Genomic DNA, 17,114 nt, shown 5'->3' on the forward strand with positions numbered 1-17,114 from the left:
TACTGAGGCTGGGAATTCCCAGAGCCAGCAATTGCCTTCCCTTGTTGGGCTCCGTGGTGGGTGGTGCCTGTCGGGGCCCGAATTTGAATTCCTCCTTGTATGGATTTTTTTTCTAGCGTCACTGAAGCAACATCAAACTCTCGATATTTTATCATGGATACAGATGAAACTTTTCATTCACTTTCTTCGTTCCTTGTTCATAAATTGATCCTGTCTACTATTGGTGAAGTATAGGATATTATAAAGATGCGTTCTGTTTATCTACTTATTCAAACGAAATCCAAAAAACAGGCAGATACTCTTAGTCAGCTAACTACTTTAGGCTCATGGCCAGTAAAAATATATCTTCATTAGACATTAAATTTTCACGGGCGGTAATCTCAGAACAATCTCTTGTACAACACTCTGATGCAGAATTAGTGGAAGAATTACGATCCCAGGGGGTCTGTGCCGCTCGTCGCATTCACGTTCGACAGGACGGACGATTAATTCCCACAAAGCATGTTGTTGTCACTTTTAAGACACCTGTTCTCCCAAAATTTATACGTGCTGGATATTTACGTTGTAAAATTCGTCCATACATACCTAATCCTCTGAGATGTTATCAGTGTCAGAGGTATGGACACTCCGGACAAACAAGTCGTGGTAAAATGGTATGTGGCAAATGTTCCTCATTGGATCATGATACTAATGCATGCGATTCAGAAACATTGGAATGCCCTAACAGCGCATGTGCTCATCCAGCATCGTCTAAATTTTGCCCTAATTGGCAAATGGAGAAAGAAATTCTGGCCATTAAAATTAAAAATAACACATCCTTTAGAGAAGCCCGCCAAATAGTTAATGATAGAACGTCCTAGTCCGGTGTATTGTATTCCTCTCTTTTAAAATCGAAACCGGAAAACACAAATGCCAGTTCATCTCAAACCAAAGAATTATTAACGGAGGTCGTTTGTCCTCCCCTCAAAAAATTATAACCTTTAAAAACCAATACAATACCGACGAAAAAAATATCAACTAAATCTTCCTATTATGTGTCTAAACTTGCAACGCCTGAAGATGCAACTTCCAGTCTTACTTCGTCTGTTGCAATTACTGCCTCACATACAGACTCTGAGGCTTTTAATAATAAGAAACCGACAAAAGAACTTCGAAAAAAAAAAGTTAAAATCTGCTGATATTAGTAATCTACCTACTTCCGAAGAACTTCTATCTATTACTCCATCCTCGTCTGACCTATCTGAAATGGATATGGAACCTTTTACGCAGCTCGGCGATATTACTGCAGGCAAAGTTAAGAAAAAATCACTACGTAAACGTTAACTTTTATGGCCACACTTATTTTATGGAACTGTCGTGGTTTTCGCAATAAAATGCACTAAATTAAGGACTTTATTAACAGTCATCACCATGTCTGCATGGCATTTCAAGAGACTTACTTGAAATCAAACGACCCAACAAAAATTAAACGTTATAGTTTGATTCGAAGAGACAGTAACTCTGATAGAGCCTCAGGTGGTGTTGCTGTCCTCGTCTCTCATAATTATCCCTCATCTGTAGTTACACTTCACACACAACTGCAAGCTGTCGCGGTCCGTATTGCGATTCCGCGTTTAATTACAGTTTGTTCTCTTTACTTGCCTCCTATTTCCGCCATTGATAAACATGAACTTGATAGATTAGTCGCTGAATTGCCAGCATCGTTCATAATAATAGGTGATTTTAACACTGACAGTCCTGTTTGGGGTAGTAATAACACAAATCCTCGAAGAAGGCAAATTGAGGAATTTATTTCTGATCACTCTCTTTGACTTTTGAATAATGGTGACCATACCCATTTTCATTTGGGTAGCAAAACTTTCCATTGTTTGGTTCTTGCTCTCTGCTCATCACCTATTGCTCCCTTTTTCACTTTTCGAGTGGGGAATGACTTTTGTGAAAGTGATCATTTCCCGATTTTCCTCGCTCAAGTTAATATACCTGCCACAGTTCCGCAACGACCTGAACATTATATTTTTGATAAAGCTGATTGGAGGAGTTTCGCTAACAAAGCCAAAATATCAAAGGATATGGTGGGACACCCAGACCTCGATTTTATTGTTGATAACGTGACTTCTTCAATACTAAGAGAGGCAGAGGAATCTATTCCGAAATCTAGCACTGCTTTCCCTAAATTTCGGAAACCTTCGTGGAATAGTCAATGCACAAAAACCCCCAGGAATCAGCAAATTGCATGGAATAACTTCCGAAGACGGTCCTCTACGACAAATTTTATTTTATTTCAAAGAGCTAAAGCTATAGCTAGACGTACTCGGTGTCAAGCTCAACAAAGTTCCTGGATTAAACTTATATCTAATATTAATTCTTCTGTGTCAGTGACAGACATGTGGAATCTAATAAAAAAGGCGTGTGGAATTTATTCTGAATATCCTGTATCATATTTAAAAGTGAATGATCAAGAAATTTGCGACTTACAGGAAATGACTAATATTTTAGCAGACACATTTTCATCTGTATGCGCAGCACATAACTATACAGAACCATTTCTGTCATATAAGAACAAAACAGTAAAAATTCCCCTTCGATTACGTACAAAAAAAGATTCTTGCATATAATGTCGATCTAACTATTGAAGAATTACGTAAATCATTATTCACAACTAAGCAAACTTCTCCAGGTCCTGATGGCATCACTTATTCTATGATCTCACATTTGTCAGATGACTGTCTTGGCAATATTCTATATATGTTTTATAGAATATGGAAAGATCATTATTTTCCATCGAAATGGAAATATGCCACCGTCATTACAATATTGAAGCCTAATAAAGATCCTTTAAATCCTCTCAATTACCGTCCAATTGCATTGACAAGCTGCATGTGCAAACTCCTTGAAAAGATTGTAAATACACGTTTGACCTATATCTTGGAAAAAAAAACGGATGCATTTCACCATTTCAGAGCGGTTTCCGCAAAGGTCGCTGTACAACAGATAATTTGATTTTATTAGAAAGTGCCATTCGTACAGCCTTTCTCAGGCGCCACCATCTTGTCTCAATTTTTTTCTATATAGAGAAGGCTTATGATAGAGCATGGCGATATGGAATTTTGAAAGACCTCTTTGAGCTTGATTTTTGCGGACATTTGCCTATTTTTATACAAAAAATTTTAGAACATCGTTATTTTAGAGTTAGATTGGGAAATACTTATTCTGGTGTTTACTGCCGAGGAGAAGGTGTTCTTCAGGGCTCTGCTTTAAGTGTAACGCTATTTATTTTAAAAATTAATAACATATTATCAGTTTTACTTTCCTGCTTACACAGATCACTTTATGTGGACGATCTTCAGATCTCTTGTTCTGGTAGAGATATGAGATTTATTGAAAGACAACAGCAATTAATAATATGATAGTTTGGACAAATAAAAATGGTTTTACTTTTTCTGCTCAAAAAACTTTTGGTGTTCATTTCTGTAGAAGATTGTTACACCCAGATTGTTACACAATTATTTATTCAGGACACACCTTTAATCATGCATAATGAATGCAAATTCCTTGGTGTAATTTTTGACAAAAAATTGACTTTCCTTCCCCATATTACATATTTGAGTAAGACTTGTCTCAAGTCTCTAAATATTTTAAGATTTCTCTCAAACACTGCTTGGGGTGCTAATCGCACTTGCTTATTACGCGTATATAGAAGCGTCATACGTTCAAAACTGGATAATGGGTGCATTGTTTACGGATCCACGCCCCTTTCATACCTTTCACGGCCTAATTATATCCACCATCAGGCTTTAAGACTATGCTCAGGTTCTTTCCGCACCTCTCCAGTAATGAGTTTGTATGTGGAAAATCTTAAGCCAACATTGACTCGCAGAATACATATGCTATCCTTTTGTTTTTTATTTTAGAGTTTTATCGACCGAAAATAATCCTTTGAGCAAATTTTTTTTGGATCACAATATGGACAGGCTATTAAATAGCAGGTCTTCATGTATTCCTCCTTTGGGACTACGAATTCGCAAATTACTTCCAGATGAATTTCAGACTCTCGATGTCAGCAGTAGTAATTCCTTTGTAACTCCGCCTTGGATCTGCAATAACATAACCTACATGAATCCTTTTAAGAATCTATATAAAGCAGAGATTTGCAGTTCTATTTTAAAATCTATTTTCTTTTCCAAATTTCAACAACAAATATTTCAATATATTCAAAAAAATATAAATATTTCAATATATTCAAAATATTTCAAAACAAATATTTCATGATTTTCTTCCCATTTATACAGATGCTCTAAATCTGATACAAATACTGGTTGCGCTTTTGTTTGTGATAATGATATTATAAGTTATAGACTTCATGATTTTACCTCTGTTTTTACCTCTTAATTGACAGCACTGTATATAGCACTAAAATATCTTTCAGAAAAACATCCAGTAAAAGCTATTATTTACTCTAATTCTTTGAGTGCTTTGGAATCCTTGAATGGGGGTAAGAATTCCCATAGTCTTACACGGGAAATCAAACTTTTGCAATCCCACCTGCATAGGAGGGGCTTTAGAATTTTGTTTTCATGGATACCAGCTCATGTTGGCACAACAGGTAATGAACAGGCAAACACTGCAGCTAAATTTGCACTACGTATCGTCCTCAGCCTCTTCATTATACTGATATCAAGAGCGCACTAAGTAAGTGGATGCTGAAAACTTGGCAAAATGACTGGAATCAAGAAGTGAATAATAAACTTCACGATGTAAAACCGTATATTACTACATGGACTTCATCTTTCAACATGAAATTTGATGTAATTTTAACTCGACTGCATATCGGCCATTCACGTATCACACACAGACACTTACTATTTGGTGAATCTCCACCTGTGTGCGGTTCATGCAATGTTCCACTGACTATACGCCATATTTTAATTGAGTGTTCTGATTTTTACAGAGACCGTATCAACTCCTCTGATCAACTCCTTTTTAAACACCTCTGATTTTAACTTGTCTTTTCTTATAGGAGAAAGACCTCATACAAATTTATTCCTGTTCTTGAGGAAAATCGGAATCTTTAGTGAAATTTAAATTTGCTATTATACTTTTACCTACTGTTTTACCAGTTTTTACGATGAATTTTATGGAACTAAATAGAAACTCGATAACTGAACTATGTTTTCGGCGCAGCATATCCTAGAAAAGGATCTTGCGCTAGAAAATTATCACATCCAATCCAATTCATTAAGTGAGGAACGGTCCTTCTTCAGGGGTTTTATTCAGAAAAGGCAACTTTCACCCCACAAGACAGCCGTAAGTTTGTTTTTCTGATTGTATGTAATCATTTGGCACTCTTTCTGTATGTGCCCTTTTTTTATTGCACTTCTAACATCCCGCATTCAGATTTCATCGAGGAGAATGTTTTTTTTTCTGATTTCAAAACTATTCGTAATTTTCCAGCGTTTTTAATAGAGATTCAAATTTATCATATTTTTCTTTTCTGGCACCAGCCTCTACCTCAATTGATCTTGCGTATTGAAATGTCTTCGAAACACTTTTAGCAGCCTTATACTTTGTGCCTTATACCAGAGCAGATTTTAAATCTTTGCGACCATTAGTCTCAATGAATATTATATCGTCTTTGTGTCTGATAGCTCTGAAGAAATATTTTGTTTCCAAGTTTTCCCAAAACATTCCAAGGATATTTAGTATAGACCAGGTTCATTAGTAACTACATATTGATAGCCAGTGCTTGAAAGCTTTTCTCTGGCTTCTGTTGTCTCGTTTTCAGTTTTATGAATCTGAGTAAGACTTCTGTTCTCAAATCGAGATTTTAGAGTTTTTTAGGTTTGCCAACTTATCAGGTGGTATCAGGTATGGTCAGGCTACGGACTGTCATAGCTGCTTCAAATAACGAAAATAAATTAATTAACGTGGATCCACTAGGATTATTACAATTTATGCTACATTCAAGCTGGAAGATACTTTGCCTATTATTATAAATAATACTCCGAATATATCTCATAAATACTATAAGCAATATTAGGTGTGAAAGAAGCTTTTTAAATTTTAATCTAAAATTATTTAAGATTAACAATAAGTATTCTAAGGCTAATCAATCTGGCTATCTTGTCTATTGAGCAGGAAGCATGTGGTACTATAGACCTTCATAGCGCAATGAAAGACTTTGTTTTTTTAAAAAAATAATTGAATAAATTTTTAGTTAAAGAAAGAAGTTTTATTTTTTCTATTGATTTTTCAATAAAAATATGTATTGTAAGAGTATTATTCTAGTTCTGATTGGAAGTTGATTTGCATTTTATATTCTATTTGCTGTAATTCTTAATTTTTTTATAATAACAACTTAGTCTTGTCGACGCATATCATAAATGTTGTGTATATATCAATGAGAGGCATACATTTAAGAACTTTTATAAAAAAATGTATTTTTTATACTATAAAGCATACATCATTTGTACTCTGTGCCATGTAAAATAATAAATTAATTCTCGCTGAAATATTTCTTAAACTTTCTGTAAATTTCGGAGTCTTTTGGATTTAAATACCTAAATAAGGGGAGGAAAATTTGGCCTGCGCCCTGGATCAGCTGAAATTCACGCCACGTCAGTGAAAGGGTAGAGACGCATCATCTCAGTATTCTCGGTTATTCTAATTGATAATATACAAAAAAAAAAAAAAACCCTCACATATTTGTAAAAACTTACGAAAATATATACGAATTAAACTAGTCGTCAATTATACTTTTCCAACCACTGCAGCGCTAAATTGCGTTCCAACAAGTACATAAAAATTGAATACCTATTATGATGCTGATACCGAGTTTTAAATCAGTGCATCTAATTTTTAGAAAAATGTGAAAGTGTTTTGCAAAAATTTTTTTATTATTACTTTTTAAAAATATTATTAATGCTAATTAAAATTCCAGATTACATGAGAAAATGATAGATGAAAGTAATGTTCTAAAATAAAAACTTTTATTACATATTGATGACAAAAATGTTTTTTTCCCTTCGAATGTTATGAATCTCATATCCGAAATAGTTTCATGATTGCATTTAATAATATACAGAAAATTAATGATAATAAGGATAATGAAATCATGATGGCAGTACATTCAGAATTAGCATTTACAATAATGCGGATATAAATGCAAATATAATTAATAAGGATTGTGACTTGAATTGAAAATTATTTTACTGTAAAAATTTATATAAACGTATTAGAATAAGCAAGTTATCCTTCATTATTTAAATCAGAAATCTTGGCTCCTATTGTTATATTATTTTGAAATGTCAGATTTTGAATCGAAGTTCTTACTGGATTTTTTTTATATTGTAAAGAATGTTAATTCAAAAATAATCTTTTCTACATCATTTTAAGATTTTGTTTGCTAGTAGCTAACTTTACAACATGAAGTCCACTCCAGGAAACAAAGCAAACTTCTCCAAGAATCGCCTTTAACACATAACCAACACTTTAGAACATAACAAAAATTTTGGAATACCATTAAAAATATATTTGCTTTAAAGTTTGTCATTTTTTTTAAATTAATAATAAGTCAATCCTTGTGCACCACAAAGTACAGCACAAGGCTTACAGAGGTAAGTTGAAACAACTACATACATAGAAAAAAAAATGTACATATAAAAATAAGGATAAAAACAACAGGAAAAATAAACAACAAAACTAATTAAAAATTGAAGCAGCAAAGGCAATAAATTTACAGAATGAGAAAAAAGCCATTTTGTGTCGACCAAAACATGAAGCGGAGGTGGAAACTTAATATTACAGGCATCTAGATCCACAATAAAATCTCTTCTCCCTTCAGTAAGTTTGGAGCAATCAAAAAGCAAGTGTTCCACATTTTGAACTCCACCCACGCTGCAAGAGCACAGATCAGTGTTCAATAATCCAAATTTCTTGAGATAGTAATTGAAATTACCGTGTCCAGTAAGAAATTTTGTTAAGTGAAAATCACTGAAAAAATGCTTGTTATTCAACCTTTGCGAAATTGTGGGGAAAAATAATTTGGTTAAAGAGGCAGTTGACGAATTTTGGTACAGCTCGTTCCATAAGAGAATGGTCTTTTTGTGATTCTCATTACGAATGTGAGATTTGGGAATGCTCATAGGATCAATGATGTTTAGTTTTGTAGCTTGCTTTGCAAGCCAATCGGCTCTTTCATTCCCTAAAATACCAGAACGACCTCGGACATGAGAAAAACAGACGCTAATTCCTCTTTCTTTAAGCTCGTAAAGAGTGATGTGAAAATTCACTACAATTTTGTTGCAGGAAGAAACATTACTAAGCAAAAATAAGGATGAGAGAGAATCAGTACAAATAAGGAACCTGGATGACAGAGTACAGTGGTTTACGATCCATTTGAGAGAGTTACTGAGGCACAGCAATTCTGCTTGGAACACACTACACTCATCGGGAATTCTAAACATAAAGTGTTCCATTTCAACTGCGTCTTGAAACGCAACAAAAGCAAGTCCAACACGGTGGTTGAGTTTACTGCCATCAGTAAAACACACTACAGGAAAATTGCTAAGAACATTGTGCTTATAATCGATAATTTCGATAGGAACACGTGCACAAGGATGTAGAAGATTGGTAAAAGACACTTTGGAATCTTGTGTAATTTTTATAGCGTTATCTTTGAAATCTTTATTTTGAAGGACGAAAAGGTCAATTGGGGGAAACCCCGCAATGTAAAAGCAGGCTTCGTAGCTTACAGTTCTGTAGCCACGTATAACTCTAAGTAAAATTCTTCTTTGAATTCTACGAAGATTTTGACAGTTAATCTTTTTTTTCAAAGCATTACCCCAAACCCTAGAGGCATAGCAGACAAAAGGAACAATTCCCTGTTTGTAGATCATGCCAATAACGTTGGATTTCAATCCAAAGGTGTTGCAAGAGACACGATTAAGTCCTTTCAGAATGTTTTCACATTTTTTGGAAAGATATAAAATATGATTTTTCCAACAGAATTTGTCATCAAGCATTACCCCTAGGTATTTGATTTCATTTACCATTTCAAGTCGTATGTTGTCAAAAAATAGTTGTTTGCTAGAAAAGTCCACGTTCTTTTTCTTAATAGCCATAACCTTCGATTTATTCGGGTTGAATTCCATTTTGAAATCTCTTGCCCAGTTTAAAATATCATCCAATGTGCTTTGAGCAAGTTCAAAAATATCATCAAGACATTTTCCCCGAAAACAGATGAGCAGATCGTCCGCGAAGGCTATGGTTTCACATCCTGTGATCTTCGAAAGTCTAGCAAGAAGGCTGTTTATTATTAAATTCCACAGAAGTGGACCAGAGACGGAGCCTTGGGGACAGCCCCTTTGCAAGGAATGGGAAACTGAAACACGACCGAGTGTAAGAGAGGCAGACCTATCATTCAAGAAATCTCTGACCAGATGAAATATGTTACTTGGAATAGCGAAATTTTTGAGCAAAACGAGAATAGCCAGCCACCAAGCATGATCAAAAGCTCCTTTGATATCAAGAAAAATCAAAATTGTAAGCATATTTTTCTTCTTTCCTTTATCAACTACGTCTTTCAGGTAAAGGAGAGCATCTTCACAACATTTTTGCGGAGTGAAACCGAACTGGGTCTCGTTTAAGAGTTTTTTATTGTGCAAAAACCAGGAAATCCTGTTAACAATCAGCTTTTCAAGACATTTTCCAATAGTTGGTAGGAGGCTGATACATCTCAAATTGTCCAGATGTGGACCACGAAAGTCATTATTTTTCGGAATTAAAAAGATATTTGCTCTTCCTCGCTCTTCCAGGAGCGAGGAAAGGTACTAAGCTGTAAGCAAGCATTAAAAAGTTTAGAAAAGAAACAGGGGAACATCAAGTGAATGCGTTTCAAAGTTTCATTTTGTATGCAATCAGGACCAGGAGATTTATTAAGCTTAAGGGAGTTAATCACTCCATCTATTTCTGCAGTAGTAAATAGAGGATTAAGACTCGAAGAATAATTTTCCAAGGCTTTAGTTCGTTGCAATCCGTGGAAAGAAGTATCCGCATTAATAGTATCGATAGGAAAGCATTTTTTATAAATCTCATTTATAGTTTCTTCAACAGAAGTGGTGGCGGAACCATTTGGAAGACGAATCCCAGAGACTTCAATTTTTTTCATTAAGTTTTGTTTTATACCGTACGTATAGATTTTCTTCCAAACATTATGTTCGTTAATATCCTCTAGAAAGTCGTTCCAAGATTGGACTTTAGCCTCTTCAAGCATTGAACTGTAATTTTCTTTTATTTGTAAATACTTCTCTCTATAAAGATTTCTAAGAATAAAATTTCGAGTTCTTTGATACCTGCGCCTAGCAGCATTGAGACTTTTCATCATACACTCAATCTCTATGCTCCACCAAGGAACCAAGTGCATTCTTATCTTTTTAAGAGGCATTGAGGCTTTAGAGGCAGAAAGGACTACATCTTGAAAGTCTTCTATGACAGATATTAAGGTGTCCACATCAGCACAAGAATCGATACGATTAGAAAGGTCAACAAAAGGTTGCTTGCAAAAAGAGTCAAAGCGATCCCAATTTGCCTTCTTAACATTGAAATATAGAAAATTATTGCATCTGTTAGAGGTAGAAGGATTAGTTGTCGCAGTAACTTCAAATTCAATTGTATTATGATCGGAAAGGGATTCATATTCTGGAAGGCACCAATATGAAACGTCACCTAGCACATCTGTTCCCACAACAGTTATATCAATATAACTGGAGCCCTGAGAGCCACTGAAGGTAGGACCGCAATCTTCATTAATTACAAATAAGTTGTTCATACTTAAAAAGTCACAGAGCTTAATACCGCGAGAGTCGGAAATTGGACTGTGCCAGAGTTCGGACTTACTGTTAGCGTCCATACCCCAGATTAGCCTACGGCAATCTATTACGGCAAACACTTCACTGATTTTATGTAAATCCAAATCAATATTTCTGTTGGGTTCAAAATAGTAGGACAGAAGAATAAATTTGAAAGCATTGAACGTGATGTGAATAAAAACCATATTGTAATCGACATTATTTCAATCAAAAAAAGTTGAAAGTTCTTGGTTACGAACAATGATCGCCGCCTTGATAGTATCACAATCTGCGTTGAAGTACGTGCGATACGAAGATGGAAAGAAAGGAAGAGAACCATTATAAGCGTAAGGCTCCTGAAAAAGAGCAACATCTATGTCCGAAGTGTCCATGTTAAGAATGAGCTGCTGAGTAGCAATCTTTGAGCGATGAAGGTTAAGCTGAATAACTCTAAGACTTGATCTGGACGAATTAAACATGAGAAATTCTTGAAATATTTCTGCTCTTCATAAAAATATGCGTGGGACACTTATCCTCAAAAGGTCTATGTTTAACATCAACTTTCTTACTGGCATCCTTTATCTTTTTATTGTAGCGAATGCAATTAACGCAAACTTGGCTTGCTGTATTCTTGCAATGTTCACTTTTATGTTCTTCAGCACATTTAATACAAGCAACTGAATTCCTACAATCCACTGCTTTGTGATTATAACCAAGGAACTTAAAACACCTATTTATTATTACAAAATTTTCGACCCTGCAAATAGACCATTCAAAGTGTAAATAACCAGAAGATAAACACTTTTGATGGAGATTAGGTGGAAGTTCACACACAACACGTCTGTTATTTGGAAATTTCTTGAAGGTGAATTTTAAGTTAATGTATTTGTTACTTTCACCGTCCGCAAAGATATCAGGATTTTGATCAAATATTATGTTAGCAATTTCATTATTGTCTATTTAATTTGGCACATTTTTAACAAGAAGGGCCGGATTTTTCCCCTTTGGTTCAGCCGATTGAAGTAAACGATTAGTTTTCAATTCCTTTTTTAATTTGTCCCGGTCAGCCGATGTCAGCCACAGTTTGTCATTTAAGTTCCTTTTTTTATTTTCTCGTTAACCGGATGCTGAAAAAACTTTTTTTTTCTTTTTAACTTTAAAATTTACCTGGGATTTTTTTCATCTGCATTTACAAGTTTTTCAACGATCTTTCTCTTTTTATTGTGATTACGTGTTTATTATAGAATAGCTCCATTTGCTTTCTTTGTAGTGTAAATGTAGGGAGCATAACAGAACAGCAAAACACAACAAAATCAATGTAAAAATAGATAAATAATGGTTTGTTCTCACCTTTTTCTCTATGATGACCTTTTTACAGGACATCATAGAGAAACAGGTGATAATGAGTAGTATTTCTTGCTATGACTCTATGCTGACTAAAAACAAGAATGCCACTTTCATCCTGAGTATTTTCTACAAACCTTCGAAACATAAAAATCCATCCGATAGGGTTTGAAGTCATTCTGTGCAATAGAATATCTTTTTATATAGGGGAAGACGTATCACTGCCTAAATTTTAGGGGAAACGTACTACTGCTAATGTTTTAAATGGCAAAAACTGCGCCTCAAGTGACAGTGTGATGTATTATTGTGTCAGTCATATTATTTTCAACTGGTCATCCGCAAAAAATATCCGCTTTCTAGACACGGCTCTAAAAAGCAAGCCTTTACTTTTAAGCCGGCTCTATAAAGTAAAAGTAAGCTTTCTCTATAATTCTTTTACTATATTATTAATTTCTATAAAAAGTAGGTGATTCGTTGGGATTTATTTCTTTTTGAATATTTCTGTAATAATTAATAAATAAATTGGTTAAAACACCGCTTTGATGCGTTATTTGATCATTAATTGTATTCGTTTGAAATACAACTCATGCAACATTTTCACTCGTACCAACATCATATTCCTAAATTGTACTGGGTTCGATTTAGAATGCGGTACAATTTAACTAACAATAGAAATTTTGGTGAAAATTAGGTAATTACAATACTTTGTCAAAATGTGGCAGTATGTTCACGGAACAATTATGTCTTAATTTTATTGATTATAGGTTCCAAAATGCCAAAACGAATTTACAACAGATGGAAATAAAAAGATTTGGTCGAGGCATTAAGCAAATTACTCAAAGGTGAAAGAAAATTTAATGAGCTTATAGACAATATGAAGTTTCTAAACCGACTCTCAGGTCTCATCTTTAAAGATTAAACTCGGAAGTCAAATCTAGAAGGCCCAGAGATCTGGCTGAAGAACTGGAACTAGATTTGGTTAAGCATATGCTTACTTTAGAACTTTATTTTGTAGAATTATAGCAACTGGTCTAAGAAAGTTGGTGTTTGAATTAGATAGAAAACATAAACTTTTTATTTACAATTTTTCTGGGAAAAACGAATTGCTGGGAAAAATACTGCCACAAATTTATGAAAAATCATCTTCGGTTGTCTTCCGCTTTTGAAAAAAATAAATAAAGTAGTTCTACTCCCTCCCCCAAATTAAGATCATTAAATATTTGCCATAGTGGAACCAGAACTCAGTATCCCCTTTGCTTTCCCGCTATGTCACTGGTTCTGTCATCCGCTTTCTTAATGCTAGGTACAAAAGGCCAATTGGAATTCACAGACAAATTTGTGAAGTTTATGAACAAAATGCAAAGAGTGATATGATGGTAAGGTGGTGAGTGCAAAGTTTCAATGAAGGATCTGAAAATGTTCATGATGTGAAAGAATTAGGTGGCTTCTCGTATTTGGTTTACTCAAGTTGAAGGGTAACTTTTTTTTTTTTTTTTTTATCAAGATTTACTACCAAGAACTAACATAAGACGCGAAATTATAATTATTGTTCGAAATCTACAAAAATTCAAATGAAACAAAGTGTATTTGATTTTTTTAATATGTGTTCTTTAAGTTCACGGAAATCGGAATCGTATTGGTGTCAGGGGCCTCTTCATATTTATTTTTCTATCCTATTCAAATTTTCGAAAGGCAATCCTTGGGTTTTCTTCTTTTAAATGATCCCTCATATTCAGGACCTTCTGAATAAAAAATATTAGACAGTATGAAACAAAAAACAATTTTTATATAAAAAGAAAATAACATGATTGTAGTTTTAATAGAAACAAATATAAAAAATAGATTATTCTATTTTATCCTTTACTTTTTATTTTATAATAATCGATTCTATAATTGAACTTCGGGCTTTTCAGCAATTCTTAGAATGACTACATCGAAAAGCCCAAAAAATCCGCCAATAGATGAATAAATTTTTTTTTCCTTTCACATTTATTCTTGTAAAGAAAAATAAATGTGAAGAAATTAATATAAGCAAAATTCTCTATATTTGTCATCTTATTCATAAACAACTTTGGGTATACCAATTAAATTTTTTTTTTCAATGCATAAAACCAACTAAAACAAACAAACATGATTTTATTTCATTATGTTTCCATTAAAAAATAATCGAATATCTAAAAAAGTTTAAATAGTTCGTAAAAATGAAAATGTTTCATTAGAATGATTTTTTGATTGGCTTTAAATGATAATTATCTGATAATTTTGGGAAAACTTCTTTTTCTGTGAAACATAATTTTACTAATAGACTCTTCCACAAATTTAAATTAATATCAGTTATAAAAAGGTTTGATATAGCATTTACATTGAATTGCTTTTTTAGTAGAGATAATGATAAATAACAAAGTAGACTGGTACGTCCTTAAATTTCTATTTAATTTCGGATGACACTATATTGGTATCTAATGCCAGTATTTTTAATCCTTTCATAGAGTTATTATTTTAATTCGCTCGGTTAATTTCTCCTAATCATTTTTTACATCTATATTCATTTGTATTTCGATATACAAATTTTTCAAAAAAAAAAAATTGTTTTTATAGATAAAGGACTAACTGAACTTTCTACAACCAAAATAAGCTCAGTATACTATTTAATTTGGAGAATCTAATTCCACATTAGTAAATAGATGCTGCCATTTGAAAAAATCAAATCAACACTGATTTTAATATGAAGATAAACTGCATAGTATGAAGAAGACCTCTGCATAGTTAAAAAGTACATACACACTATTAGAATTACTTTTTTAGGATGACATAAAAATTTAGTTTTCATATGCTTAACTGTTTTGAGTAATCTGCAGCGTTCAGATAATTCTTCAACATACTGTATATATTCGCTCTGTTGGTTAAAGCAAGCGTCTCAGCGTGTATTGAATCTGTGGATATTCTGTTTAATTGGATTTCAAATCTTAGTACTATTTTGAAAATAATGTAACATTATAAATATTTAAGAGGACATTTTGTGATAAAATTTATTTCTGCAATTTCATTTAGTTAATACAACATAATATTCTTTTGTCAATCTTTTAATGATGATAGTCAGATTCTCCTTTTGTTTTCTCTTCAACGGCACTAATAACCGTAAGACGACAGGCCAAGATATAAAAGACAGTAGGATAGCAGCTGGGATAACAAAGGTTTTTGCTACTTTTGGGAGGCGCTGAAAAGAGAGAGAGATATATAAAGCCATGCTTATAAGCCGAATAGATGAATGGAACAAATCTATGTGTAAAACAGCGCCATTTATTCTCACTGTATCTTTGGTAAGGGAGGTAATATAAATAAGGCTAAGTGTACTTGATTAAACCTTCACTGTGTTTTTCGTGTTCTTGTATACTTTACGAAAATCATTCCTTTAGTTGATCTCGAAACGCTTTAACAAGCGTCCAGACTTTATGGCATGGTAAAATTTACTTCCATTAACAACTTTCGTGGCCAAACATTTTATTAATATTGGCAGAAACAATTTCAAAGAGCCAATATAATATATTTATTTTAGCATTTTTATGCATCACTCAAACCCATTCCGAATGAACAAATTTGTTTTCAAATATTACCTTATCCTTGCCCTTCTCATTGTTTTCTACTACCTTCAAGATTTTTACGAATCTCTGAGTACCTAAACTTTCCTCAGCCTAAAAAGAAAGAATGGAATTATGTCTATCTGTTTATCGATGTGACCATTATAAAGAAGATTTTAAGGATGAAATTTAGCATGTGGTTTTCACACTGAAATTAGGGATGTTTCTCGAAATATAGGCAAAATCCGCCAAAGAGAAGATTATTTATCCGCTCATGGGCACTTGGATACCATTAACTCAATCAGACTGAATGGTCTGCACGAAATTTTCTCACCTACTCTCCAATAAAAGTCTCATCCCCCTTGCTCCGCATAAAATTGGGTAAGGAACCTTGGGTAAGGTCGTGAATACCTTGCAGGGCATAGAGGAACGATAGCTACGAAACCTAGATCTGTAGCGTAAATCTAGCATTTTATAAGAATCTATCTTGAGAATATTTTGGACGTTTTTTTGCAGGTTGATCGACACCAAAATTTGACACAAAACTACAATTGTAATCATAAGATAACATACCGAATTTCACTCATTTAAGTCTTTGTACTTTCATTCATGCGAAAGTACAAGCTGGCAGAAGGTCAACTGTTTGGCGGATTCAGTTCAAAATCTGTTAAGTATTGATAAGATTTGGTACATAAGTTTACATTTTAGATGGTAAACCTATGTACTAAATCTTATCAACCTAGCTATTTTCGTTTTCTAGTTATCGAGTTCGCTTGTACTCGGACAACCAGGCAGACAGACTTCCCGTGTATGGATTTCGTTCGAAATTTGATAGTTAATTTACAAATTTGGTGGTAATTCCGTATACCAAATTTTAGCAGTCTAGCTCAAAGCGTTTTTGAATTGTTGTGTTCATAGACACCGACAGTTAGACATAATTCCAAAAAACTGTTTTTCGAACTCAGGGAGGTCTGAATTGTGGAAATTCGTCGCAATCTCGAGTTTAAGTTTTTTTGCCATTACAATCCTTCTTCTGTATCTCATATATAGGGCCGCGGTGGCCTGATGATAAGGTTTCAGCTTCAAAACCGGAGGGTTTCAGGTTCGTGACCCGATTCCACCGAAGAATCGTGGTGTAAGGGGGTCTGCTGCACGCTAAATCCGTCAAGACCAAATGTCTTAGTGTGGTGTGGAGAAGGGGGTGCAAGTTCAGGTGCCGTCCTCGTCATCTGACCGCGGTCCAAAATTACGAGGTCCGTCCCAAAATAGCCCTAGTGTTGCTTTAAACAGGACATTAATATAAGTAAGTAGAGTAAAGTATTTCATATATGAAACAGCAAAAAAAAAA

The 17,114-nt window shown here is 33.9% G+C and overlaps 1 protein-coding gene across 1 annotated transcript; it reads left to right on the forward strand.

The window, feature by feature from the left end:
* Nucleotides 1–326: 326 nt before the first annotated feature.
* Nucleotides 327–860, forward strand: LOC129959851 (uncharacterized). The gene has a single exon (XM_056072744.1). The coding sequence runs from the start codon at nucleotides 327–329 to the stop codon at nucleotides 858–860; it is 534 nt and encodes a 177-aa protein (XP_055928719.1).
* The last annotated feature ends 16,254 nt before the right edge of the window (nucleotides 861–17,114 follow it).

The sequence above is a fragment of the Argiope bruennichi genome, chromosome X2 (assembly GCF_947563725.1).
Source record: "Argiope bruennichi chromosome X2, qqArgBrue1.1, whole genome shotgun sequence".
In the NCBI taxonomy this organism is placed as follows: Eukaryota; Metazoa; Arthropoda; class Arachnida; order Araneae; family Araneidae; genus Argiope; species Argiope bruennichi.